The 25599-nt window shown below is 54.5% G+C and overlaps 8 protein-coding genes across 8 annotated transcripts; 5 read left to right on the top strand and 3 right to left on the bottom strand.

Annotated features, from left to right (window-relative positions):
- Positions 1 to 876: 876 nt before the first annotated feature.
- Positions 877 to 4489, top strand: W97_01757 (uncharacterized protein; the record flags this gene model as incomplete). Its single annotated transcript, XM_007779661.1, has 5 exons — positions 877 to 938; positions 1009 to 1074; positions 1128 to 1431; positions 1478 to 1550; positions 1605 to 4489. The coding sequence occupies 5 exons, from the start codon at positions 877 to 879 to the stop codon at positions 4487 to 4489; spliced, it is 3390 nt and encodes a 1129-aa protein (XP_007777851.1).
- A 1096-nt stretch (positions 4490 to 5585) lies between these two features.
- W97_01756 (uncharacterized protein) lies at positions 5586 to 5975 on the top strand (the record flags this gene model as incomplete). The annotated part of the gene is made up of 1 exon (XM_007779660.1): positions 5586 to 5975. The coding sequence occupies one exon, from the start codon at positions 5586 to 5588 to the stop codon at positions 5973 to 5975; it is 390 nt and encodes a 129-aa protein (XP_007777850.1).
- Positions 5976 to 6590: 615 nt separating this feature from the next.
- W97_01755 (uncharacterized protein) lies at positions 6591 to 7519 on the top strand (the record flags this gene model as incomplete). Its single annotated transcript, XM_007779659.1, has 3 exons — positions 6591 to 6616; positions 6663 to 7054; positions 7104 to 7519. 3 exons carry the CDS (start codon positions 6591 to 6593, stop codon positions 7517 to 7519), a joined length of 834 nt encoding a protein of 277 aa, XP_007777849.1.
- Positions 7520 to 8175: 656 nt separating this feature from the next.
- On the top strand, positions 8176 to 9513 carry W97_01754 (uncharacterized protein; the record flags this gene model as incomplete). Its single annotated transcript, XM_007779658.1, has 4 exons — positions 8176 to 8461; positions 8523 to 8650; positions 8715 to 8888; positions 8944 to 9513. The coding sequence occupies 4 exons, from the start codon at positions 8176 to 8178 to the stop codon at positions 9511 to 9513; spliced, it is 1158 nt and encodes a 385-aa protein (XP_007777848.1).
- A 603-nt stretch (positions 9514 to 10116) lies between these two features.
- On the bottom strand, positions 10117 to 11757 carry W97_01753 (uncharacterized protein; the record flags this gene model as incomplete). The annotated part of the gene is made up of 3 exons (XM_007779657.1): positions 10117 to 11502; positions 11559 to 11690; positions 11740 to 11757. The coding sequence occupies 3 exons, from the start codon at positions 11755 to 11757 to the stop codon at positions 10117 to 10119; spliced, it is 1536 nt and encodes a 511-aa protein (XP_007777847.1).
- A 1178-nt stretch (positions 11758 to 12935) lies between these two features.
- W97_01752 (uncharacterized protein) lies at positions 12936 to 14960 on the top strand (the record flags this gene model as incomplete). The annotated part of the gene is made up of 8 exons (XM_007779656.1): positions 12936 to 13017; positions 13078 to 13175; positions 13224 to 13277; positions 13332 to 13399; positions 13447 to 13514; positions 13564 to 13829; positions 13878 to 14746; positions 14813 to 14960. The coding sequence occupies 8 exons, from the start codon at positions 12936 to 12938 to the stop codon at positions 14958 to 14960; spliced, it is 1653 nt and encodes a 550-aa protein (XP_007777846.1).
- Positions 14961 to 16561: 1601 nt separating this feature from the next.
- Positions 16562 to 20835, bottom strand: W97_01751 (uncharacterized protein; the record flags this gene model as incomplete). Its single annotated transcript, XM_007779655.1, has 6 exons — positions 16562 to 17701; positions 17784 to 18535; positions 19139 to 19767; positions 19817 to 19908; positions 19968 to 20665; positions 20781 to 20835. 6 exons carry the CDS (start codon positions 20833 to 20835, stop codon positions 16562 to 16564), a joined length of 3366 nt encoding a protein of 1121 aa, XP_007777845.1.
- Positions 20836 to 21651: 816 nt separating this feature from the next.
- On the bottom strand, positions 21652 to 23445 carry W97_01750 (uncharacterized protein; the record flags this gene model as incomplete). Its single annotated transcript, XM_007779654.1, has 5 exons — positions 21652 to 22577; positions 22636 to 22815; positions 22868 to 23199; positions 23275 to 23301; positions 23366 to 23445. 5 exons carry the CDS (start codon positions 23443 to 23445, stop codon positions 21652 to 21654), a joined length of 1545 nt encoding a protein of 514 aa, XP_007777844.1.
- Positions 23446 to 25599: the final 2154 nt, after the last annotated feature.

Here is a 25599-nt window from a genome sequence, read left to right as displayed (position 1 = left end):
CTACACCACGTACACACACTCCCAGCCAACAGCTTCACCCACCCCTAGAAGGATTTCAGCCACGGCTCCTCCTCTGTCCCAGAATCAACGGATATAATGCTCGAGGACTGGCTCAGTCCACTCATTGAAGAAAAGCTAATTTTGGGACTTGCTTGGCTAGAGACCCTTGGTGTTGATGTTCATAGTCATATATACGAAGACGACGGGAGCAATCTACGCATCAAAGTGGCACTTGACCTAACGTCAGCTGGCGTCGTTCAAATCCTCGAGGTTTGTCGACTGTCGAGTTCCGTCTTCCGCAGCATCGCTGATGTGATGTGAGGTAGTTCTTGACGCACGAGGATCCATTACAAGTGATCCTATCCGATTCTCAAACGCAAATCCGAGCAAAGATCTCTACTGCAGCTACAGCCGCATTCTTACACCAGCATCGGAGGCCGCTCACTGAAAACTCAGAAGGTGGTCTCATAAATATACACGGCTTCGAGATTGTAGCCACGAATCTCGGCCCTAGCGACGAACAGGTTTCTTTGTTAATTACAGAACTTGACTGGGTACAGTCCGGTTTTCCATCAGAGTCTGATCATCTCAAACACGTACACGAGAGGGCGCACGTTGCGAAATTCCTCGAAGACCTGGACATCATGAGAAAGCAACAGACACCTCCCACACCGAAGCCGGCCGCCAATGCTGACACTGTCAGACGGAGCCAAGGCATGCACGCTCCCCAGACTTCACAACGGGTGCGATTCGAAGAACGGGACATCGAGGAACACGGCAATGAAACCGCTTCAATGAGCCAGACATCTTTCGCTACTCAGCTCTCGAAAGAGAGCCGACCAGCACAAACGCCGAGCTCAGATATCAGACTTCAAGATGGTGTCAGTCTATCTCGCCCGACAGCAGCAGGCCGTTCACTTCAGGCTACGGATGGCAATGTGCGTGTGAACCAAATCCCGCCGGCGCTGAGCGATCTATTGAATCGCACCTATAATCCCACTCGTGTAGGCCGGCCTCCGAGCATAGTGTCCAAGACTACCGCTGCTGCAGCTTCGATAAGCCGTCCAACCACGAGTACGGGCGATTCTGGCGACGTGGTCGGTTCGACCAAAGCGAATGACAAGCAGACTGCTACCGATGAGACAAGTGCTCCAGGTGTACAGTCTCGAGGCACAGAGGGCGAGCGTGGTAGCGAATGCGAGGCCGACGCTGAACCTGCCGTTGCTGAGCAGCTTCTCGCACAATCCGGTCCTCAAGCTGACCATGATCACGAGGACGTACAAGACCAAAAGTTGGACCAAGAAGACCAGGCACGAAACACCGAAAAAAGCCAGAGTCAAGGGCTTAAAGGAGCAAGACAAGGAGCAGCGACACGTCCTTCGCCCGCACAATTCTTCCACCGGCACACAGCAGGCGAATCGCGAACAGTATGTACCACGCGCTCTTCACTCGAACTGTGACTCTAACATGCCGCCAGCCATTGGTAGGAATCACAAGACTCATCTGCAAGATTCCCAAGGACCAGGCGGAGCTGCTTGAAAAGCCCTTCTGTAAGTATATAAATCTATTGTCACAAGCGGCTTAACGGACTAAAGAATGGGTAGCATGGTATCCAGGAGAAACCGGCAGAGCTTCATCGTTCACGAATGTTCCCGTAGCAGTGTTGAATGAATTGACGTCAAGACTTGATAAAAAGTCCGTACAGAGCACTCCACCTAGAGCTAGCGTCTTGATAAACGTGGACTATGCGAACATCATGCACGAAAGCGAACAGGATCGTGAGAGCGAGAACGACTCTAGCGCCGCAGACGAGCCGGAGTCAGCATCAGCTTCCTCGGAGCTGGACAATGACATACCAGAGGATGAGGACGTCCCCTATCCTTGGGGCAGCTCACCTGCGCGGGAAAAACTACCTCCGGACAGCAGCATGCCCGAGACGGCGTCATCCGCGGAAGCGGCTGCATTGACTGGATCACGCCGGGTTGTGCCCGTACTGAAGCCTCAAGCTCGCGGATCCTCATCTCCAAACGACGAAGACGTTGCATCCAAGGGAAGCTCAGAGAACGCTTCAGACATAGAAATGTCGGTACCGCGCGCGCTCTACGGTCTCGCTCGCAAGAAGTCTTCCATGTCTGATGCGCCGTCGCAATCCAGAGTGATGCGAGAAAGCAAAGTTCAAGTTGCTGAGACGCCTTATGCCGCGAATCGCGGACAGACGCGTGAAGTTCCTCGCGTTAGGCACTCTAGGCGCGACGTAGCCCGGAGCCCCGCGCGGCCTACTAGCACCGTCATTGCAAACACGCTCGAGATCTCTAACTCTGCCCCTCACGACGGCGTTTATAGCACCGCGAATCCCGATATCCCGATGTCAGACAATGAGTATATGCGGTCAGACAGCGATGAACAAATGCTGAGTCAGCAACTCCAGCATGAGATGGATGCCGCATCCCACCGCAGTAGCTTACGTTCACCTGTCAAACCCGCTTCGCCTGTCAATTCTGCCCTTCCCCAATTAAGTGCGGTTGGAAATCCGCTTGCTCTTCGGACCAGTCCGTTCAAACTTCAACCCGTCCCGACATTCCTTCCAGAAAGATTTGAGAATTCTTCAGCCGGAGCTGGGAGTGTAAGCGGCAAGAGAGGAGCCGAAAATCATTCCCCGTTGGAAAGGCAGGCTAAGAAGTCACGACGTCCTGCAAGGGATTTCGGGCTCAGTCAAGATGAACCAGTACTTCAGGACCCAGCCATAACGACGCGACAAACACGGCGTGAGTTTCTTTCAAGGAGTCTCAGCGCGGCAATGGATACCGAACCATCACTAGATCAGTCAACGCGCACTGCAGCTACCAAAGAGCCTGCGGGAAGGACTGGATCTACAGAGATGTTCGACGCCCCTGAGACGTCTTCGGAAGACTCCAGTCATTCGGCAACATCGGATCGCGTTCTTGCTAAACGTTTGCAAGAATTGGATCCCGTTTCGAAGAAAAACCACAGGGCGCCGCACGAAGTGCGTCGTTCAGCTGATTCTCTCACTTCTGGTGCACGTCAGGACGAGGGAACCCGTTTCATCGTCGCCGATGTGCAAGACCATGAACGCCAGCCAAAGTTACCCGTACTGCAGACCTCTCCGGATAGAGCCTCTTCTAGCTTAGTGCAGCAGAGTTTATCTGGAAGAACAGGGTTGTTTCAGGCATTCAAAGCAACGTATGCCGACTATCAAGGCGACCTTAAACATTTCGTAGGACTATGTCGCAGAATCGACAAGCTCCAAAAAGCCCAACAAATGGAGCACCGAGCTCTATGGGACAGCTTTGTCATAAGGCACAAAACCGATTATGAGCCGTACCTACTCCAGTGTATGGCAGAGGTAGAGGACCCTCTTCCATATGAGGTTTACTTTAAGAACGAGATCGAAGACCTTCTACATAACAAGAAGATCTTGACTCCGGCCACGCTGGCTGCTGCACTTCGAGAGGGATCCGAAGCCACTGCGAGCTCAGCTGTGTCGCCGCAGATACCGGCACAACCTGCAGATTACAGTAATCGACGGACAAATCGGGACCGTTCGCCAAACTTGCCCAATTTCCCACATCGCTCTCCACACAGCGAAAGTCGCACGCCACGCTCCCGCGATGACGAGGAAGCCAACAGGAGCAAATACCAACAGCCTTGGCTAGTTGCAGATCGCTACCGTTCGGTTTACTCCGCAAGAGGAGATCCAAAACGCTTAAGAAACCGAACAGGCAGCTCCGCTTTCGAAGAGAATAGGGAAGTTCGATTGGCAACAGCTGTCGAGAACGGTCCAGAGCCCACTCATGCTAGACATGCTTCCGGACGTCGATCACCTGAGAAAGACCTGGGAGGACGGCAGTCTGCCGATAAAGCCAAGGAAGAGCCCTTCACAGTTCTAACAGGGGGACAGGAGCGCTTCGACGACACGCCTCGGAAAGAGAAGTCTACTGCACAGCTGCACTCAGTCCAGTCCTCTACCCGTCCCATCGCTTCTACTGCACCGCCGCAACTGACCGCCTCCTCGAGGCCATCCGGGGTGTCTACCTCATCCCGTAGACCTCTTCCCTGGGAACGGGATGGGAGTGATGGCCGTTCCAACCCGCCAGTGAGCAATGTCAAAAAGCCAGTTACTTCAGCGCAGTCGGTGTTCAAACCTCCACCATCGTCAATGAAAACCTTATCTCCTGTTCCCTCCATCCCGAGTAACAATTTACCTCCTCGACCACCCCCGGCTTCGGCATCAGCAGTAGAAACTCACCAGCCGCCTGACCTGGAAGCCCGGACGGCAGGCAAGGCTCCAAGAGCAAGTCTTCCCGCTGGTGCGAGACTGGATTCGTCGTCGATCGAGGGCCGGAACAGTCGCAGGAAGACATTGGGAGGCACACCAAGTTCTAGCACGGCAAGTGGAGGTCCGAAGAAGGGGGTGAGGGAGCTCTCCATGTGGTCTACGTTAAACCAGGCCAAGGCTAAGGGTAAGTGAGATGCGTTCTGAGAAGTATCGGAGCTCCACAGAGGATGACGTGAGGGGAGAAGTAGCGAGGCCATTTGTACCAACAGCTCGATGAGAGCCATGGAGAAACTTCTGACAGAAGCCTGCCCTGCTTTTCGGCCTTGCTTCAGTGCAGAGAACTGCGAATGATATGACAAGCTCGCCTCGAGCGACCTTGAGCTATTGATGCTATGGGACGGGTCCATATTTAGGTTCAGGGAGTATATGGTTCTTAGCCCTCCTCCCACGTGCATGTACACTACTATAAGTGTAGACTAAATGCAACGGCTTTCATCACTGGTGCAAACCTGTTTCTCGCAACCTGCTTACCGAAGGGCGACACGGAAATGTCGTGGTCACGCAAAAACTGTATCAAATCTATCAACACTCAACAACACTTTTTATATGGACTTATTAGTACTGAAACCAATGCCATCCTCCCATTCTCATAAGTAGCTAGACTTTTACTTTAACCTATACAGATTTGGGCGCGACGTCTAAGTTCGAATGTTAGGTAAGTCAGTATGAGGTGGGGTGCCTTCGGCCATTTTGCGTGACCATCATTTTTCCGTGTCGCCCTTGACCGCTCGGTTCGGGTGTGCTAAATGGCTGACTCAGCTCGTGAAGCTTCTGTGGCGTCCACTTCCCGTCCGCGCCTCGTATCCTCCGCATCACGAGTTTCTTTTCCTCACTTCAACATGTCATCTTCTTCCAGAAAACATACCCTAGTCTATTGTTTTGAGCCAAGTTCGTACACTTCCAATTGAATTAGCAAATCCGAGCTCTTTTTTGCCGAAAGGAAGCTTGCGTGTGATCAGCTATATATGGACATCGTCTATCCAGCATCATTATTGGTACAAGATGGGATTGAGTTGCCAATGGTTTCGACTTCTGGCAGCACCATCCTGCGATGCTCTGAAAATAGTGCACTCCAGAGAATGCTCAGACAAATATGTATATATATAAGTGCGGAGCAACCACCGGGGCAATAATAGTTTCTCCCTGACACTCTGTGGTCAAGCTGTCAAACCAATCATCCAAGTCAAACCAAACGAATCAAGCTTTCACGCCCTCCAAGTCCCTCACCATGAAGCTCATCCTCTTCCTTCTCCCTCTCCTGGCCTCCGCCCTCCCCTCCCCCGACGCCAACCTCGACCTCGACACCCGCGCTCCAACCCTCTGCTCAACCTGCAGCCCCTTCCCCGAGGAAAACAAATGCCACCCGACGACCTCGTGCGTGTACAACTGGGGCCACCAAGGCCCCAACGGACCCTACTACTGTGCCTGCCGCCATGGCTATAAGGCCAACCCCCGCGAAGTCGGCGCGGACCCCTCCGCGCAGTGGCGCCTGCAGTGGCCGAGCCAGGAAGGCAGGGTCTTTGTCCGCCCGGGGATCAAGTGCGATACCTTGTGTGATAACTGGGAGCAGGGTGCTGCAGGGTGTAGGGAGGTTTATCAGAATCCGTATTGCACGTAGGGTGGGATGGGTGTCTAAGAGGGTTGCGTGTGAGAAGGCACGGGTTGGTTTTTGATATCGGCAGTGAAGTGGAACGAAGGGAAATCTGTGAGAGAGAGCCACGGAACTAGGAGCTAGGTTTCGGTTTACAGTTGTTGTTTCTAATGGACTCATCGAGTCGTGCCAGTGGCACCCTACGCCTGCAAGTAGGTTCAGCAAAGACACTAGCAATGAGAAAGAAACAAAACGCGTACTTGTATCGGACAAATTCACTCAAAACAAATGTCCCCGCTGTGCAATTCATGGCTGCGCTTCTCATCAAAGCAAAACACATCTTATAGACGCCAGCATTCTCATCGGTTGAAGCGCCTTCCTATACCACCAGTCTGATGCACATTTGATCTTACCCATCCATAGGGTTCTACTATTAACGAGCTGAGGATTGAATTGCGCCGGCCTAGTTTGAGCACAGCCACGTGACATCGACTGCCATATCTCTTGGCGCGTGCTTGATCCTCAGGATCCTGGACTGTCATCAACATCATTCTTGAACCCCCAGGAGAAACACTGGTATAAGACACTACCCACGTCAGTCCACTGATCCGGCCTCGTAGAGAGGCTACCCAACGTGCAGCAATGGTCCTCTCCACCTTCGACATCGAGTTCACGCCCTGCCGATCCTCCTTGGGCTCCTTCTGCCCACAGCAGGCCTCAATTCCAGTCGACCCACCGTGATATTTCATCTTTAGAGGCGCCTGTATCGCTTGCGACAGAACCTGAATACCACGCATGTGTTCAAGATTACGGCGATGTCGTGCCGGGCGTCTCTCCACTGGTGGCTTCAGTGACCGAGAGGTTGTTGTTGGAGCTACCACTGTCTCTTGTGGACTATAGTCATGTTTCTTCCGCCGAACACGTTTTTGGCGAAACGGTATACAACTTCTGGGATGGCGGAAGCCAAGCGGGAGATGGGTGTCATATTTCCAGGGAAGAAACGATAGGGAACCTACTTGTCACAGACGGTTCTTTGCCGTTGGTATCGAAAGGTGCTCCTGATGATCACGCGGCGATTGTACCGGGCAGCTGGAACTTTTCTGTCGGTGAGTAATGGACCCGTAATTCATCACGTCCCTAAGCTCATCTTTCCAGATCTCCTCCCACCACCACCCCCGGACATTTACTCACTTCCGGCCACCCTTCAAATCGGCTGCAACCAACTGGACCAACCCATCTACAGAGTTCCCGATCACAATCGTCCCCCAGCTACCCGGCAAGCCTCTACTATTCTTGCAGCTCAGCCAATTGCCGCCACAACTTCAGCATCCTCGCTCGGAATCCTCCAGTCTCATGAGGTTGTCAGCACCGACGCCGAGACCGTCACCCGCAAACGCCAACGGAACACCCTTGCCGCTCGGAAGTACCGCAAGAAGCGTCTCGACCGCATTACTGAACTTGAGCAAGCGCTACAGGATGTGACGCAGCAAAGAGACGAGTTAAGGCTGCAGTTAGCGCGGCAAGAGGCCGAAACTAAGACGTTACGGGAGATGATGGACGGGAGGAGATAGGAAGATACCGGAGATAGTGAACGTAGTACTCTTGTATTGATCTCTCGTTTTAATGCACCGCATTTGCCTACGAAGCGCACTCTTTGGGTTTCAAGCTACTCTGCTATCACCTCTCGTAATCCTTGTATTGGCCACTTTTAGCAAACTTCGCACCTTCTCGCGCAGCACAAACCGTGAATATCTGTGGTTCATCTCCCATCAAGCCCTGGAGTTGCTTCCATCCTATTCTAAGCCCATGGCTCTGCTATGTCTTTCGAAGCGGATTTCCCAGCAGTCTTCTGCAAAGCCAATTGGACCAATGGCTTGCAGTTCCAAGAGAGTGGGCCGAGCAGAATTATCCAGGTTGTCCAGCAGGGCTCATTATGAGACAAAATGAGTCATTCCTTGGCACTGGTTGGAGGGCCGAGCTAAGCCCAAAGAGGCAGCGCTCCAAGGTGACGGATGTCACTCCTGCACTACAACTTGAACTTGGACTCTGATACTAACAATGATCGAGAGAGATTAAGATTAATTTATATCGGCTCATTATCGTGCGTGTGCTCAGATAGCCGAGGGGGCCGGGTATATCACTGCAGCGTAACGCAGTTTAGAGCGATATAAATCTTCACGCAACCAGCCTGATATCTCAAGGCATTTCTCACCCAAAACAATCCATCATGGCCCACGCACTCGTATTCGGCGCATCAGGCCTTACCGGCTGGGGCGTCGTCGACCAGCTTCTGTCCAATTATCCCGCCGAAGGGACATTCGCAAAGGTCACCGCGCTGGTCAATCGGCCACTCGCGGTCGCTAAATCATACTGGCCAAGCCCCTCGCAATCGCGGCCGAGGCTTAATCTAGTATCGAACGTAAACCTTGCGGAAGGAACGGTCGAAGGATTCACGGCGTTGCTGAAGGGGAAGGTTGAGGATGTCGCGGATGTGACGCATGCGTTCTACTTTGGTATGGTGGATGAGGGCCCGATTGCTGAGTATAGGTGATACATCCCTGCTGACGAACGCAGCCTTAAAACCCGAGCAGGATGCTGATGCGGAGGTCGCGGTCAATCGCGGGATGCTCGAGCGTGCGATTGGGGCTTTGAACCGCGTCTCGCCGAAGCTGAGGTTTGTTGTGTTCCCCAGCGGTACCAAGGTCGGTCGCCAGTGTTGGGACGTTCAATGGATCAGGTTAGTGTTGAGGGCTGAGTCTTGCACAGGCATATGGCATCCATATCCCGGGCGGCGTCTTCACTGCTCCGTTCAGAGAATCCATGGGACGGCTGCCAGAGCCAGCGGGTAGCACAGTTTTCTACTATGAGTTCCAAGACATCCTGAAAGAGCAGAGCAAAGGGAGGGATTGGACGTGGTGCGATGTTAGACCGGATGCAGTGGTAAGCACAGCTGTTGACCGAGCAAATCGCCGACTCATTTCTGACGCCTCCACAGATCGGCTTTGTGCCCAACGGCAGCGCCTTCAATCTCGCGGCACATTGGGCCAACTATCTCTTAACGTATGCTCTTGTCGAGGGTAAAGGCGCCAAGGTTCCGTTTCCGGGCACGCAGAGCGCGTACTCAGCCCTGTACAACGAAGCCTCCGCAGATATCATCGCCAGATTCTCCATCTGGGCCGCCTTACATCCCGACAAGGCCGGAGGTGGACAGATCTTCAACATCGCCGACCAGACCATGCCTTCTCGGATGAGCGAGCGATGGCCCGCTCTCGCCAAGTACTTCGAGCTTGAAGGCATTGGTCCGGTTGACGACCCGAAGGTGCTCAGACCAGGAGAGTATATGAACAAGCACCGGGGCGTTCTGGAAAAACATGGTATCAGGAATAATCAGGTGTTCAAGGCTGATTTTCTGGATACGTACGGGTACTATCTGACTTCCGACCGTCAGCTAAGCCTGGATAAGGTCAGGGTAGCAGGCTTCTCAGAGGAAACAGATCCGACCTCATCTTGGTACAAGGCGTTCGACAGGTTCAGGATGGCTGGCATGATACCCAAATCAGCGTAGTTACATGACGAGAAAATAAGACCAGTGAGATGATTTCGTGAGCCGATCGGGTACTTTAGATTTCTGTAGGAGCAAAAGCAAAACCTCAATGCTAAGCATTAAGAAACCCCCAATTTCCTCAACCCTGCTGCTGTCATAATGCGAGATCAATCCAAAGGTTGTTTTGCACAGCGCGAGCTTAGCCCAGCAGCCGTCGGGTACAGGCGAGTCTAGCTCAGCGACCGTCTACAGCGCGAGGTATCGACAAAGTGGGTTTTTTGGAGCGGACAAGATTCGAACAGGCGAGTGTGATGAAACCTGAATAGGTGTCAATATGTTTTCAAATAGACTACATGGAAGAGGGAAGATACAGGTGGCTGATGAGTTACTTGTTTCACTATATGTTTCAGATTCGTCTCGAGCTCCTAGAGACAAAGCTGCTCAGCATGGAGAAGCGGAGAGCTTTCAGACACTGCTCCTTCCCCGTCATCGACATCATGATACCTCGCGGTCTTGGATATCTTCTCGTGTGGCTTTGTTTGCCTGCGGAAGTGGACTTTCTACACCTACACTCAAGCTTCAGCAGCCACGTACAAGCCGTGCAATCCACGAAGGCTGCACCATCTAACGCCCTTCCTCACTCTCCAGAACATCGATGAGCCCCCCAACCAGATGCAAACTGCCCGTGACCAGCACCATCGCCTCGTCCTCCGCCTCAATCCTGGCAATTTCCCTCGCAGCTCCCACCGCCTCTTCGATCGTCCTCACGACTCTAACTTCTGTGCTCGGATCGACTTCTGCCCAGGTTTTTGCGAGGCTATGCTGTACCGCCAGACTCTGAACGTCCGAGGCGTTTGTGTTCACGGAGACGAGATCTGGCTTATAGCCGCTATCGCGGAACGTGACATTCGTACAGAAGATCGCGTGAGTAAAGGGCGAGGACGTCGTGACGGTCCTAGAGAGAGACGATTGGAGGGTCTTGTGCAGCGCTAGGGCTAGCGCAGATGCATCGCGAGTCTGTTGATTGAAGACCAAGACCCGGGGTTTCCGCTTCGCTGAACCTGTCGACGAGGCCAAGGAGGCGGAAATCTGTTCCGCAAACCACCGTCCAGCGACCTCAATGCTGTCGAGCGTGTGGCCCCCATCTATATGCCAGGCTAAGTTCCTCTCTTTACGGATCTCGCAGCGGCCGGGCCACCGGACTTGTTCCAGCCCTTTGCGGAACTCGGTCGGGAGGCGCGAAGCGCTGATCGCGGAGACATCGGGTATATCCGTGTGCCCGAGGGCGCGCAGATGCGCCGCTGCGACTGCTATCGCAAGGCTGGCGTTCGTCTTTTGGAAGTCGGCGGATAGGCCGAGTTTGAGAGTGCCGAGCTCCGGATGTCGGTCGACGACGTGGAGGTTGACCCCTCTATCTGCTGCCCGCTGGCGTAAAACTGCCATGGCTTCCTCCGGCTGTGGGACGGTGAGAGCCATCGCGCCGGGCTTGAAGATACCGGACTTGTGCCATGCTATCTCGCCCAGTGTGTTCCCTAGCATAGCAACATGGTCGATGCCCAGACTCGTGATAGCGGTGACGGATGGGTGAGCGAGAATGTTCGTGCTGTCGTACTCGCCCCCAATGCCGCATTCTATCACCGCTGTATCTACGCCCTCGGCGAGGTAGGCGTGCAGAGCCATCAGAGTCAGGTACCGAAAGTATACCGGTTTGGCCTGTGGTGAGTCGGATGGGACACCTTCGGCTTCGGCGGCAGCGGTGAGGCGATCCCATATTTCGAAGAAGTATTTCGCAAAGCCATCTTCAGAAAGGGGCGTATTATCGATCTGTATACGCTCGCGAACGAAGCGGAGGTGTGGAGACGTGTATAGCCCGATCTTATGGAGCTTGGGCTGGTTCTGGGAGGCGGATGGGAGGTACTGGGAGAGGATGGATGAGACGAAGGCGCTCGTAGAGCCTTTGCCCTTTGTGCCAGCAATGTGAATGGAATTCAACCGGTCGAAATCCGAGGGCTGAAGCTCAATCAGTTGACCGGGAAGGCATTGTCTTCGATGGGTGAGCCGCACACCTCGTACCCTATCTTCCGACACCACTCAATCATTTCTGGTATAGCCTGCTTGTTCATGCCGCGTCCGGACTTGCGGATCGCGTCGACGATGGAGAAGTTGGATTGGAGGGTGTTGAGCGCTGCTACAGCAGCCTGTAGTAGGTTGTTAGTAAAGTATGCATAGTTGAGATGTACAGCTTACACCGTAGTCGCGGTCCATCTTCGTAGAGCTGTGAAGGCCGCGAAGGGCTTTAGGGGTGCTCTTAGAGCGAAGGCTCCTTATTGTGAGCATCGGCGCATAGTGGAAGCAGAATTTACAATGACGCGCAAGGGACAACGGACTCTCAAAGTTCGTGCCTAATGTCGTTGATTTTGTATAGCGGAAATTCTATTATATTTAGATAAGCCCGCCTAGTCAACCAATCAACAGCGTTGGTGGTTTAGTGGTAAAATCCATCGTTGCCATAAAATCACCGAGTCTCGATGGGCCCCGGGTTCGGTAAGTCCACAGTTCAACCACTAGCTGTATCAAGATCCTAACAGCGATCCAAGATTCCCGGCCGACGCATGTCATCATAATCTTTTTGGCTTTTTTTGACCTGGAGAAGTGTTTGAATGTAGAAGACGGACTGTTCGGACTTTTTGCTTGGTCATCGACGCACTCCAATCTCTATTGAGGCAATATGCTTGGAATGTGAATGTCTGTGAGCTCAATCACTCTTCCATAATTTCAGATGCGAACGCATTACAGTCGTTAGCGTTTTCTGTTTAGTCACTCGTCCTACCGCATGAATACTAATATGGAAGGCGCTGTATTTCCCTTGACTAACTTTTAGCATAACACGAAGACATCCGAAGAAGGAGGCACCCTTGCACCTCCAACGGCCCAGAGATCTGCACGGCTCCACGGGAACCCCTCGTGGAGATGCACTATCACCTGCCAACTCTGTACTAGCCTGCTGTGCGCCTATCTGCAAGCCGATAGTTTATCGACGAGCAAGGGGCCTTCGGATTCTCCAGCTTTTTATCAACACGCCCTGTTGGGGCTCGTTGCGCTGCATGAAGGGCTGTATCAATTGGCTATCTGGATGGTCAATCGTCATGATGCGTCTTCCGCCAGCTGTAGCTCTCTCACGAAGTGCGGTACCTGGCATACCCCAGGATTGGCTTTATCGTAGCTACGTGATAGCCGGTCTGTAGGTAAGCAGAGAGTAGATCTTTACGCACCCCGTTATCTCGTGGGTTGTTTTCATAAAGACCCGTCTCGCCGCGTGCTTTTGTAAGCTCCTTAGTGGTGTAAAAGTCAGCTCAAGGTCCGCGTGAGCTCCCATCGTTCGTTTCTCACAGCGTTGCTACCAACGGTATCGTCTTTCGTTCAATTGCTTCGTCATTGCGAAGATGCGGTCCATACTCTTTTCCACCCTCTATCTGGTGCTTTCAAGCACGTTGAGCACCGCCTCCACCTGCTCCAACTTGACAGGTAACCTACCGCTCATCTAAAGCCGAGACAGATCACGGCGTATACTGACCATAGTCACAGTCAGTGGAGAGCGTTTCCCGAGTCTCATAGATGTCTCCGCCGAAGATCTGGCGGCTGGCCTTGAAGGCGGCCTGTTCACGAGCGTGGACTTGGTGAACGTATGTGGGGAACGGGTGCGAGCTAGGGTACGGCTCTAACACGCACAGGCATATATTGCTCGGATATCTGAGGTCAACGACGCTTTGGACGTGGTCACAGAGGTCCGTTGTCGTTTTGAGGTGGCTCCTGCACATTTAGCTTACTATGGAGAACAGGTGAACCCCGACGCTCTAGCAATTGCTCGACAACTGGATGCCGAAAGAGCCAACGGAACCGTCCGAGGGTGAGTCCTCACTACCACGACCCTAGGCTCCTCTAATCGCTTTCTAGGCCTTTACATGGCATACCCATCCTCATCAAGAACAACATCGCCACCAATGACAAGATGAATAATACAGGTGCGAAAATTATGTCATAAAGATGAAGTGCTAGGTCTGACAGCTGCAGCTGGGTCATACGCGCTCCTTGGCGCCAGGGTTCCTCGAGACTCGGCCATGGCAGCGAAGCTTCGTGCAGCCGGCGTGGTCATCCTTGGAAAATTGAACTTGAGTCAGTGGGCCAACTTCAGGTCGACAAACTCGAGCAATGGGTGGTCTGCATACGGCGGCCAGGTACTCGCAGCGTACCACCCGATGCAGGATCCAAGCGGCAGCTCCAGCGGTAGCGGAGTCGCCTCTGATCTCGGGCTTGCGCTGGCATCTCTAGGCACTGAGGTCAGTCTCCGAATTTGATGCGGTTTACTTCTGCTAACGCGCAAGCAGACGTCTGGCTCCATCCTCTCCCCATCCAACAGGAACAATGTTGTTGGCATAAAGCCAACTGTCGGCCTGACATCTCGGAACCTCGTCATTCCAATCAGTGAGCGTCAAGACACTGTTGGTCCAATGGCTCGCTCGGTCAAGGATGCCGCCTACGTGCTCCAAGCTATTGCGGGCGTGGACCCGAATGACAACTACACCCTAGCCATCCCGAACAACGGCAGCATCCCAGATTACGTTGCAGCGTGCAACTTCTCCTCGCTGCGCGGCGCTCGTATTGGGATCCCCGCCAATGTCATCGAGCTGTTCACGGAAGGGACAACCCGCTGGGCCCCCGAGCTAGACGCGTTCTACGCCTCCGTTGATATCCTGCGCAATGCTGGCGCGACAATCATCGAAGATGCCAATTACACTGCGTTTGCAGAATACCTGAATTCCACCACCGGCATCGAAATTCTCAATGGCGATTTTCTTGTCAACTTGGCACAGTACTTCGCCAGCCTGACCTACAACCCCTACAACATCACCAACCTAGCCGAACTGAACAACTGGACGAAAGCCTTCCCGCTAGAAGAATGGCCGGACCGTAATACCGAGATCTTCGATGACGCGCTCGCGCAAGGCTGGAACAACACTACGCCGGAGTTCTGGGCGGCGTATCAGCAGAACTTGTATTTCGGCGGCGAGGGCGGTGTCCTTGGCGCGCTCGAGCGCGACGACCTTGATGCTGTTGTGTTGCCGACGAGCTTCTCTGCAGGCATCCCAGCTCTGGTTGGGAGTCCGGTCATCACGGTGCCGATGGGTTTCTACCCAGCGAACACGACGGTGAGGCGGACGGCGAGGAACTTGGTGTCTATTGGACCGAACGTGCCGTAAGTCGTACATGTCTGACTCCGGATTAGTTGCTAGGATATATGCTAATTAATCGGGATAACCAGGTTCGGCTTCAGCTTCCTGGGTCGCAAGTTCAGTGAGGCTTCGCTTATCGGTTATGCGTACGCGTACGAACAGAGGACGAAGGCTCGAAACGACGTTCGGCCGTACATCCTCCCTACCACCGAGCTATCAAACGTTGTAGGAGCTTGATAGAGGTCGAAGATTGTACCTAGGACTGGGCCCGCGCCAGTGATGAGCGGAAGAGTTACAACGTGATCTGTACATAACAGCGTAATGATGTGACGAACACAGAATGAATTATGACAGGTTGCGCAAGCATAATTGCCCGTTACGCAACGGCTATGCACTCAATTGTAAGACCCGTCCCATGGGTGTTTGTTCCTCCGTCACTTCAAGATTTCTAGGTTTCTACCCCGCGTTGTACATCCACCATGGTGCTGTCAGTCTGGCCTCTTGACAGCGCTGTGACTTAATCCCGTTTTCGTCCAACACAACCAAGTTCTTGTTGTGGCGAGCCCTTAGTGAACCACAATTGCCGCAGTCAATGAACTTCAGTCTTACTCTTAAAACCGCACGGATAGCGTCAAGATTTCCTGTAATGGAATTTTTTTTACAAACAGGCGATAGTAACAATGGCATGCGTATCCATATTGCCCGCCGAAGAACATAAGATTCGTTGTTGGTTCACTGCAGTCGATTCTAGACTGAACAGCCAAGACGGCAGTGTCTTCGAACAAGTCGCGGAGGCTTCAAGGGACAGCACTGCCATCCGCACGAGACACTTGGGTCAGCGTCAATGATGCTGAGAAAGCTTAAACTCAACGTTTACACAAGTTGGCGTTGCTGTTTCCGTACCAAGGTTCCTTTGCTGAACCGAAATCCAAGATCCAAAATCCGTGGTACGGGTGTCCGCTCCAAAATCTAAATCCTAAATGTATAAAAGGCTACACTTTTCATACAATCAGTATTCACAAGTTACCAATACACGGGAGCCTTTTGCGCGCTGCAAGTCAAACATCAACGCCCACCACCAATTCGTGCAAGGACCTACTTTCAACTTCCGGACCACCTGAGCTCTTTCCTCAACAACACCACCATAAAAGCTCTTCAGATCCGTAAGTCGAGAGATGCTGCAAAAAGCCACACCTCTTCCCTCAGCGCCACTACCTCACGCCCACCTCCCAGCGCAGACCCGCCAAAGCAAGCCCAGCACTGACGCGCCCCTCAGCTCCCCGCCCCCTCATCCCAAAGTCATCACCTCACGATGTCCACAACCAGGATCTCCATCCCATTCCTGGGCGGCGGTCCCCCCTACATCGACGCCCAAGGACGGCGTTACCCCCCGCAATACATCCGCGAACAACGCAGATCAGCGCGCGCTGCTCTGACCCGCGTTTTGACGCTCGATGACGCTAAGGTGACCGCGTCAAGGATTTCGGTCATGTCGTGTGAGGACGTGCTAAAGGAGGGGCCCCCAATGCGTGAGGTTGAGGATGGGGAGGATGTGGATGGGGGTTGCGGGCTGGATTTCGTCTTCGCCTGGGTTGGGAGAGCGGTTGGTCGGTCCGGGGGCGGCACGAGATCATGAGAGACATGTAGTAGCAGCGCGCTGAGTGGCTATTTGCGAGACGTTATTACTGATGGGGGACACTTCATCAGCTCTTTGCTCTCACATCTGTACACCATGGATAGAAGGTACTTCAAACCGAGAGCAAGTTGAATGCTCCAGTGGTTATAATGCTCGCTTGTTGATACCATTGTCATGAGTCTATCCCACCTCTGCCTTCTCCTCATAACCGGACTCTCCCAGCTGTGATCTCATCCCAGTCTTTCCTTTCGAACGGCATGTATGTCCCGCCCTTTAGCCAATACAGCCTGTCGCCCGCTCGGCTTACTTTCTCCGGATCGCATCCCTGCTCTCTTAGAACGTGCTTCTGCTGCTTGTTCGTACCCGTCATCTCCATCTGGCGTGTAAATCGTAAGAAGATGGGCACAGCGTATCCGGGTAAGGTGCCCATCGCGTGCTCCGCCAAGCTCTTCAGGACCTTGTCCGATAGTTCCGGCGGTTGCCCATCCACCGCAGATTCAGCCCCGTGCAGCAGAATAGCAGCGCATCCAGCACGGCCATCATGCCCCGGAACCAGGACACCATACACGTTCGCCTCGCTCACCGCCTCGTGGCGCCCCAGGCATTCCCCCACCTCAGCCGTCGAGACATTCTCGCTCTTCCAGCGATACGTGTCCCCAATGCGGTCACAGAACCACCATCTGCCTTCCCGATCCCAGCGCATAACATCCCCGGAGCTGAAATACGCGTCCCCCTTCTTCCTCACATCCCTCACAATCTTGCTGTTCGACGCGTCCCGGTTCCGAAAATACCCCTGGAACTTGCTCTCCACATCCTTCGCATCGAGACGGAACAGCAGCTCCCCCGGCTCGTCCCAGGCGGCTGGTATGCACAGCCCAGTCTTTTCATCCCGGAGGAGCTTGTTGGTCTCGAAGTCCAGCCGCACGATCAACATCTGCAGCGCAAACCACGGATACATAATCGTCCCGTTCCTCCCCACCGCGCCTCTCGAAAACGCATTCCGGCTCTTGTTGAACAAACCCCCCGGACCCTCTGTCGCGGCGTAGAACTCCGCAACAGTGTCGATACCGAAGCGCTGCTGAAAGCGCTCCCAGACATCGGGCCGCATGCCGTTGCCGAAGGCGAAGCGGACGCTGTGCTGTTTGTCGAGAGGGGATGGCGGGGCGGCGAGAAGGTACCGGCAGGTTTCGCCAACGTATTGGATCGCGGTTGCTTTGGAGCGGCGGACGTCGGGCCAGAAGGTTGCGTGCGAGAAGCGGCGGCCGAGGGAGAGGGTCGTGCCGGCCATAAGGCAGGAGACGAGGCCGAGGATCGCGGCGGAGGAGTGGTAGAGGGGCATTGCCTGGGTGGGCGTCAGACCAGCTGTGCACATACGGCCTTACAACAGAGCGAGCCCTGGGATGGACTAGTGGGGGGGGCTTTACAGTGTAGAAGATATCCTGCTTCTTCAGCGGCAGCCACCGCGCTACCAGCCCCGCCCCAACCCTCGCCTTCTGCCAGCTCACAACCGCCGGCTTCGGCAGCCCCGTCGTGCCAGATGTGTATATCAGGACTGCGAGGTCCCGCATCTGGACCCCTCGTCTCATCTCGTCCTTCTCCCTCCACCCTCGCGTTCCCTGCACCTCCCCAAGCACCTCCTGCCCCACGATCACTACCTCCACGCCCTCCAGCTCTTTCCCGACTTCCCCTGCGAAGGAGGCTGTAACTTCCTCATCCACAAGCACAAGTCTCGCCCCGCTGGCCCTTACGCTATGCACGAGCGGCGCGCCGCGGAGGTTGTAGTTCAGGAACGCGGGCGTGGCGCCCAGACTCCAGAGCGCGAACCAGATCCAGACGAAGGTGTCGCTGTTCACCATGCAGAGCCCCACGACCTCCCCCTTCCCCACACCCTTGCCATCTTTCAACCACGCAGCCCACCTTAGCACCTCCGCGTAGGCCTCCCCATAGTTCCAGCTCTTGCCGCCGTAGATGAGGAAGGCGTGCTGAGACTGGGTCGGGTGGAGAGCATGGGTCTCGAGCACGTAGAAGAGGTTTAGGGTGTCGCGCGAGGCGGTGCGGTGTAGGGAGATGTGCGCGGCGATGTAGGCGGAGAGGAGAGCCCAGTCGTTGCTGAGGCCTGTTTTGGCGTTGAGGTAGGCGAGGGAGGCGGCGGCGAGGGGGAGGGTCAGGGAGAGGGCTGGAGGTGGTTAGCTGGGGTGTGGGGATCGTGGTTGCGGAGAGTGTGGGGAGCTTGCCTGCCATTGTGGATGTTGATTGGTGGTGGTGGTGGGGTTTGGGTGAAGGTGATGTTGGTAGGTAGATTGAATGCCTGTGCCGTGATACAGAAAAGAAAGACGGAGAAGGAAAGGACTCAAGGTCCGAGGAGCCTCGGAGTTAAGTTGTGTTACATGTTCACAGCTAACTTAATGCTGAAGCAGGCACGTGTGCATCAAATAATGATTGCTCCATGGGGTTCCCCCGCCAAACTTGGCATCGCAGCCGAGTTCTTGGGTACGGCTCGCGGATCTCAATCTATCCGGGGAAACATAGCCAAACCAGCCCCCAAATATGAAGAATACTCTGTCATCTGACTGCCAAGTGCTCTTACCTGCCGGATAAGGGATCGTGATGCAAGCGGTGATAGCGATTCAACGTACTCCCATCAAGCATCACTATATGTGCCAGTACATCGTCAAGTTTTCCCCCTCCGCCCTCAATAAACTGAACCATCCACCTCTTTTCTCCCCGGCCAACTCCTTAACCTCTGCTTAACTCCTCCCCCAACCCCCTCCTCCCTAACCCTTCTCCCTAACCCTCCTCCACTTTCCGCTCAACTCCCTGCGCCCAGGCCACCCATAATTCACCAGACTCTCGCCCCCAACAGACACCGACGCATCATACGTCGCAGCCCCCACCGCTGTCCCCAAGATCACCGCCCCCCACGCGCCCCATATCCACCACCCGCCCCTGAACGCGTCCTCATACCCGACTCCCAGCGCGCCGAGGCTCCCCCCGAGGTCTTTGGCAGGCTTCAGGCACGGGCCGGTGTTATACGCCATTGTGATCTGCAGAACCGTGACGACGAGCCCGATGACGAAGGGATTCATGCCCTCGCCCGGAGGGGTGTGCATGTCATCGCCCAGCGCCAATATCGCGATCACGAGGATGGCGGAGGCGAGGAACTCGCCGAAGAAGGCCGTCCCCGGCCGGACCCACGGCTGCGGAATCGTGAAAAATGCGCCGCCGGTCCCGCCGGGCGTGAGGCCTGGATCAAAGCGGCAGATCGCGTCGTTGAAGACGGCGTAGGCGGCCACGGACGCGCAGATGTTGCCGAGCAGCTGGAAGATGATGTAGATGATGCAGTGGCGCCAGGGGAAGCCGCGGTGTAGCGAGAAGGTTATCGAGATGGCCGGGTTGAGATGCGCGCCGCTGATGCCGCCCGCGATGTAGATCCCGATCATGGCGCCGAGCACCCCACGAGAGGCAGCGCGTGAAGAAGGTGCCGGCGGTGTTGGAGGATGTCATCTCGGTGAGAGAGCCGGCGAGGCCGATGTAGGTTGATACGGCTGTCTGAGGGGTGTTAGTGGATGTGAGGGAGATTGGGGGAAGGGGAGGAGGGGGGATCTTACTGCGAGGAATTCGGCGAGGGGTTGGGGGTAGCGGGCGCGAATGCGGGACCAGCGGTTGCGGTGGACGTCGTATTCGGTTTGGTCTAGGAAGTCTTCTTCAATCTCTAAGGTGGAGATTCGCTCGAGTTCGTCATAGTCGTTCTCCCTCTTGGTTGAGTCTGACGTTGAGATTGTTTCTAGGTCCTGAGCATTAGAGATCCAGTCCTTTGCACTGGTATCAGGAGCCTGTTTCGGGACATCCCCATCGTCTAGTCTTCGCTCCTTTGAAGGTTGACTTTCGTTGTTTGAGCCACGCTCTTGCAGCTGAGTAGACCGATCGCCAACAACAGGTAGAGGTAACCATGCCGTCGTCATCCCTTGTTGATCAGGCGCACCGTCTACCCATCCTCCTGTGAGGCTCGGAATGGTGCCAGCGCCGCCACCTACTTCCTCCGGAATAGCCGCCAAATTCCGCGGCGAAAGTCTGGCTCGGTGATTAGGGTCGCGGTCAAAAGGTCTAACCACACCGAGACGCGGACAGTCACCCTCTTGCAGCGGCTTCTCGCGCTGTCTGCTATCGTCCCCTCCAGCAGCGCCTGTGCGCCCCGTCTCCAAGTCCTGCCCTCCGCGTTTCCCTTCGGCATCCTCTTCCGGGCGCCTCTGCGGCGAACGCATCCCTCGCCGGACGATGGGGGGCAGCGGCCTTCCCAGGCCGAAAACTGGCACAGTGTTAGGTTGGCCATACCAAGGATTTAGCGCAAAGTATCCCGGGTCAATCTTCGCCTTCTGACGGGGCTGCTCTTCTGGCTCATCTTGCCGAGTTCGGGCACTAACTGCCGTCGGTGAGTCGTCGCTCGGCGTCTGCGTCCGGGTGCTGCTTGGTATCCATTGCAACCTCGAAGTGCGGGTTTGGAGTGGATTACTACGGGATCTCGTTCGGGTAGTTTGGACTCTTGACTCGTCATAGGAGGATCTCGGGTTGATGACTGTCGTCTTTCGCGGACCTCGAGGCTAGCATCTGCCTCTTCAGTAGGAGGCTTGCTTCTCTCTGGAGACATTTAACCGGGAAGGGTAGCGATAGGGAGCGCATAGGAATATGGCTAGAACGAGACAGTTCCTATGTAGCAAACTTCACGTGAGCAATGGAGATGAAACAACCGCTCATGATCAGTATGGTTGCTTATATGGCGCCGCTAGAAAACATTTGAAGGTATTCAAGAAATACTACATGAGAGAGACGGTGAGAATTGTTTGAGATGAAGAAATTCATGACAAGATCATGAGCGCGCTGAGTTTCAAACATCAGGACGCCGTGCCAAGTTCCACGACGTCATACCTTGCGGAAGGGGAGCGTGAGGAGCAGCATCCCGGGCGGGATGAAAGTTGGAGGTTGGCGATGGGGATGTCAACGACGGCAGGCGGCAGACGAACCTCGCCAAAAGCTCCGACTGGCTGATTTCCCAACACCAAGAAATGACTGTCGCGTGCCATAATCGGCAAACTTTGGTAAATACCATGGTACCTTGACACGCCGTAATATCTCGTAACTACACAAGCACCTGTAAGTATAAACAGAGCTTTAAGTGATTCCTAGAAAGGCAAGCGCCGCTCAAGTGCTTCGTAAAGTTCCGCTCGACTCTGCAAATGTCATGAGCTAAATCCAACGCACCTGGCGCTGCAGCAAACCTCAAATCCAAACCAAAAATCATCTCGCATAAGTCTCCACCAAATCCAACCTCCTCAGTCCATCATTCTCACCACCATGCGTCGGCGGCTCAGGCGGTGGCGGTGTCCTTACAGACGTGGTGTCCTGTTCCAACCCCTCGGGCACGGTCGGGACATTCGCTCCTGGTGCCCTTACACTCGTCATGCGTGAAGGGTGATACGACGTGTCTGTCTGACCATTGCTGTATGGATCGTACACGTCTCGGCCAGATGGGTTCGAGAGGGTGTACTGCGGCTGCAACTCCAGCTCCTCTAGCTCGGATTCTTCCTCCGAAGAGGAGTAACCATAGTGCTCGTCGCGGCGTTGTCGGCGGCTGCCTGATGATAGTGCATAGGGATTTGTAGCTGGGAGGGTTGCTGTGTACGTCGAGGAAGGCGCGCGGTCTGTTGGGTCGACCGTGTACGTGGACGAGGGCGGCGCACGGTGTGCTTCCTGCCTGCGCCGCTGCGACTCGTGTATCTGCTGTCTGAATACATTGCCGCCGTTCTCTTCGCTCCCCACTGCCGTTGTGGAGCCATAGTCGGTTCCGGCAGCTTCCTCATCTGGTCGTGGCTTGATCGGGCGTAGCGGCTCGATGCCCTCGTCCGTCCGCTCGACGACATTCGGCGGCTGTGGCTCACGTCCCCAGCTACGGATCGGGTACGCACGACCTTTGCGCCAGGCCTCGGAGACTGGAGGGAAGTATTGCCGGTACGAGCCCCATGCGACGAGCATGCCCAATGCGGCCCCTGAGAGGACATCAAATGGGTGGTGTCGCGCGTCCATGATACGCGTGCCGGAAATTAGCGCGGCGGCCAGCGTAGGTACGAGGATGATGAAGGTCTTCCACACCTCGCCCTTGGAGTCCAGAACGTGGAGCTTTGCGGCTAGGTATATCGAAAGATAGAATAGTCCAGCAAAGGAGACTGTGTTAGAAAATCAGCACACAAGCAGAAGAGTTCCGAGCCGATGAAAGGGGCCTACCGCTGGAGTGACCTGATGGGAAACTCCTGAAGCCATCCTTCATCGCATAAGTGTCCAAAGGTGTTAGACAAATTGTGTAATTCGATAACCCGAATGGTACGGGATCCAATGCGCCAGGTCGCGGGTTACACCTTGATATCAAATCTGGCCTCGGTTTGCCGATTGCATTCTTCAGCGCCCCTGCAAACTGTCAGCACTGCACTGCCAATCCTCTCGCATGGTATGAGCCTACCCGTGATTGTGAACGCCGCTCCTACAGACAGCGCTAATCCCAGTATGCCGCAGTTCAATTCCCATAGCCTGTCCTTCATCCGGTATCTGCCCGTCAATATTCGTCTCTTGCCCGTCGGCGCCGACGGCGGCTGGTGCGAGAAAAGACCGTCGATGACCATAGTATAGAGGGCGATTATAACGGCCGGGACGAAGACAACGAGGACGCAGAGTGCGAGTACTGAGACCCGCTCATGTACGGCGTAAGGATACTGGAGGGTGTAGTTCTGTAGGGCGAAGGGCTGCATGAACCCGGGTATTTTGTCTATTATTGTGAAAACTACAATGAGGACTCTGCAGGTGTTTGGTCAACATTCGTCTCCTGCAGTAAATGGGTCGCGTGAGAGTCTTGGGCGGGGGTCGACCTACACGATAATCACATAGTCGAGGATGTATCTGCGCAAGTCAGCTAGTGCTTCTCACTCGGGCAGATCGTACGGTGTAGAGCGGGAAGACTCACGAGAATATGACCTTCTTCGGAAGCTTCTTCTTGGAGAAGGGTAGCTTTTGCCCTAGGGAACCCATGTGTATCGAGTCCATAGTGGTTTGAGAGCCACCGCGGCTCAAAATATGACTACTATTGCTGCAACAGCAGCGCTGACGATTGTCCTACAAGCGAACAGAACTGATAAACCCGCCCAAGGGCTGAAACTTTTGACGCCGGGCACCGTTGTGCAAACTGCAAACAAAGTCAGTTCGCGCCTAGAAACGAACTCTGATTTCGTGTACGATTGGGTGCACGAAAGTTTGGTAGGTAGGTGAAGAGAAAGGTTAGAAAGCGAAGTCGTAACTTGGTCGGCCGCTGAAACAGAGCTGATGTTGGAGGTGCGCTGGTTGCGCTGACTCGTGGCTGAGCTGTGCTGCGAGGCGCTGGTGTTTCTTGGCACAAGCGCTCTCAGCCGCGCTGTGCAAATCAACACGACTTGATGTGTAGTATCTAGCTAGATGGAACACGCATCGAGGGATCTGGCCGATGCGAGTGAGAATCGCCATGACCGGTTGTCATGCATGATTCAGTAGCCATAGTCCTCCAACCGTCCATCCGAGTCTCTCCCTCTCCAACGGTTTGGCAAGGTCTTCTTGTTCAGCCTCGAAATGAAGGGGCACAAAACCCGGAATCTTCTATATACACAACTCCAGCGGACAAACTGGATAGAGCTGCGGAACCGCCTGGTTGCGCCCAACGCATACTTGCCGGCATAAACTCGAGGCGACACTCTGGCCAGGAGTAACAGAAGACATGGCCGCCGCTGAAGCTAACCATGAGCCAGCGTCCGAGAAGCGCAAGCCAGAGACTGCATTGATACACCTGCGCTCACATTAGAACTCAAGAGTCGAAGCATCAGCGGCTACATAGCATTAAGTCATTATTAGGCAGCCACACAAGCCCTTGAGCTGGAGTTTTCAAACATTGCTTCCTTCAAGCAGCGTATCCCGTTGGCGTCTTTTTCGAGCACGTTCTTAGACGCTATCAGGATCACACGGGCTTTCGGCATTCGATGTCTTTGGATCGATTCTCTGCGCGTTGTGCAAGACTCCTTGGATGACTGGCAGGCAGAGTCAGCACAAATGGGGAACGTTTACCGGTGTTGCGCATGCAACATTGCGGCAACAGGTAGCTCCGACAATGGCGGCGGTCTATTTCAGGGAAGAGACATCTCCTGGGTTGGTCTGCACAAGATCCCCCTAAGGTACAAAGAACATGACAGGGTATGTTTGGTCTCCGTTGACGATCCATGGGGGAAATGGATCTCCAGGCCCTCTTTGGATAGGAGGGGATGGGTCCCTCAAGAGAGGCTGCTGAGTCCGCGTACACTCCATCTTGTCTCCCAGCTATCCTGGGAGTGCCGAATGCTCCGGGCTTGTGAGACATATCCGGAAGGCATGCCCGGCGACGATAAGTGCTACACGGAGCTGGATGGCGTTCAACATCCCATAACCCTCAAGGACTGGCGTGGGGAATTCACGGACAAGGAATTCTGGACCCAGATCGTGGAAAGCTATTCGAGACGTAGCATAACTAAGCCTAAAGATAAGCCCATGGCTGTGGCTGGTGCTGCGAAATCATTCCAGCCGCTGGTGGCTGACGAGTATCTTGCAGGATTATGGAAGAAAGACCTTCCTTACAGCCTGATTTGGTCCCTGGCGCACGTAGTCGATGGACCGAAATTGTCAGAGAAATACAGATGTACGGTATTTACTCCTAGCATAGTAACTCGCTAACGACCTTACCGGTCCTTCTTTGTCATGGGCTGCTCTTGATTATACTAGTGCGACAATTGAAGACCTACTTGTTCGACGCGGACTGCCGGGTGGCTACACTGGTAAGCGTGCTGGAGGCCCACGTCGAGCCTCTCAGATCCGACGTGTTTGGTCCCTTGCGAGGAAGTTATATCCGTCTAACGGGCCGAATCGGGCAGATATTCTCCCTCATGAATCGAGAGGTAGACTGGATGAGTAACTACTGGTCATAGAACATGAACCAAGGGCCGGTATTTGATGTCGAGTCAGTGCATTGCTTGCCGCTCCTGGTTTGCAACCCGAATCCTGTGCCAGAGGGGCCGAATATTATAAAGTGTCTTCTGCTACAACAGCTCAAGCCAGGTCCTTCGAGTTTACTAGAATTGGCGTACTCGAGGTTTCGTTGGATGGGGAAGATCGTCTCCTGGAAGAGATCAGGTGGATTTTTGAGCA

Source organism: Coniosporium apollinis (assembly GCF_000281105.1).
Source record: "Coniosporium apollinis CBS 100218 chromosome Unknown supercont1.6, whole genome shotgun sequence".
In the NCBI taxonomy this organism is placed as follows: Eukaryota; Fungi; Ascomycota; class Dothideomycetes; genus Coniosporium; species Coniosporium apollinis.
The sequence above is the reverse complement of the archived record's forward strand: the minus strand, read 5'-3'. Positions and strand labels throughout refer to the sequence as shown.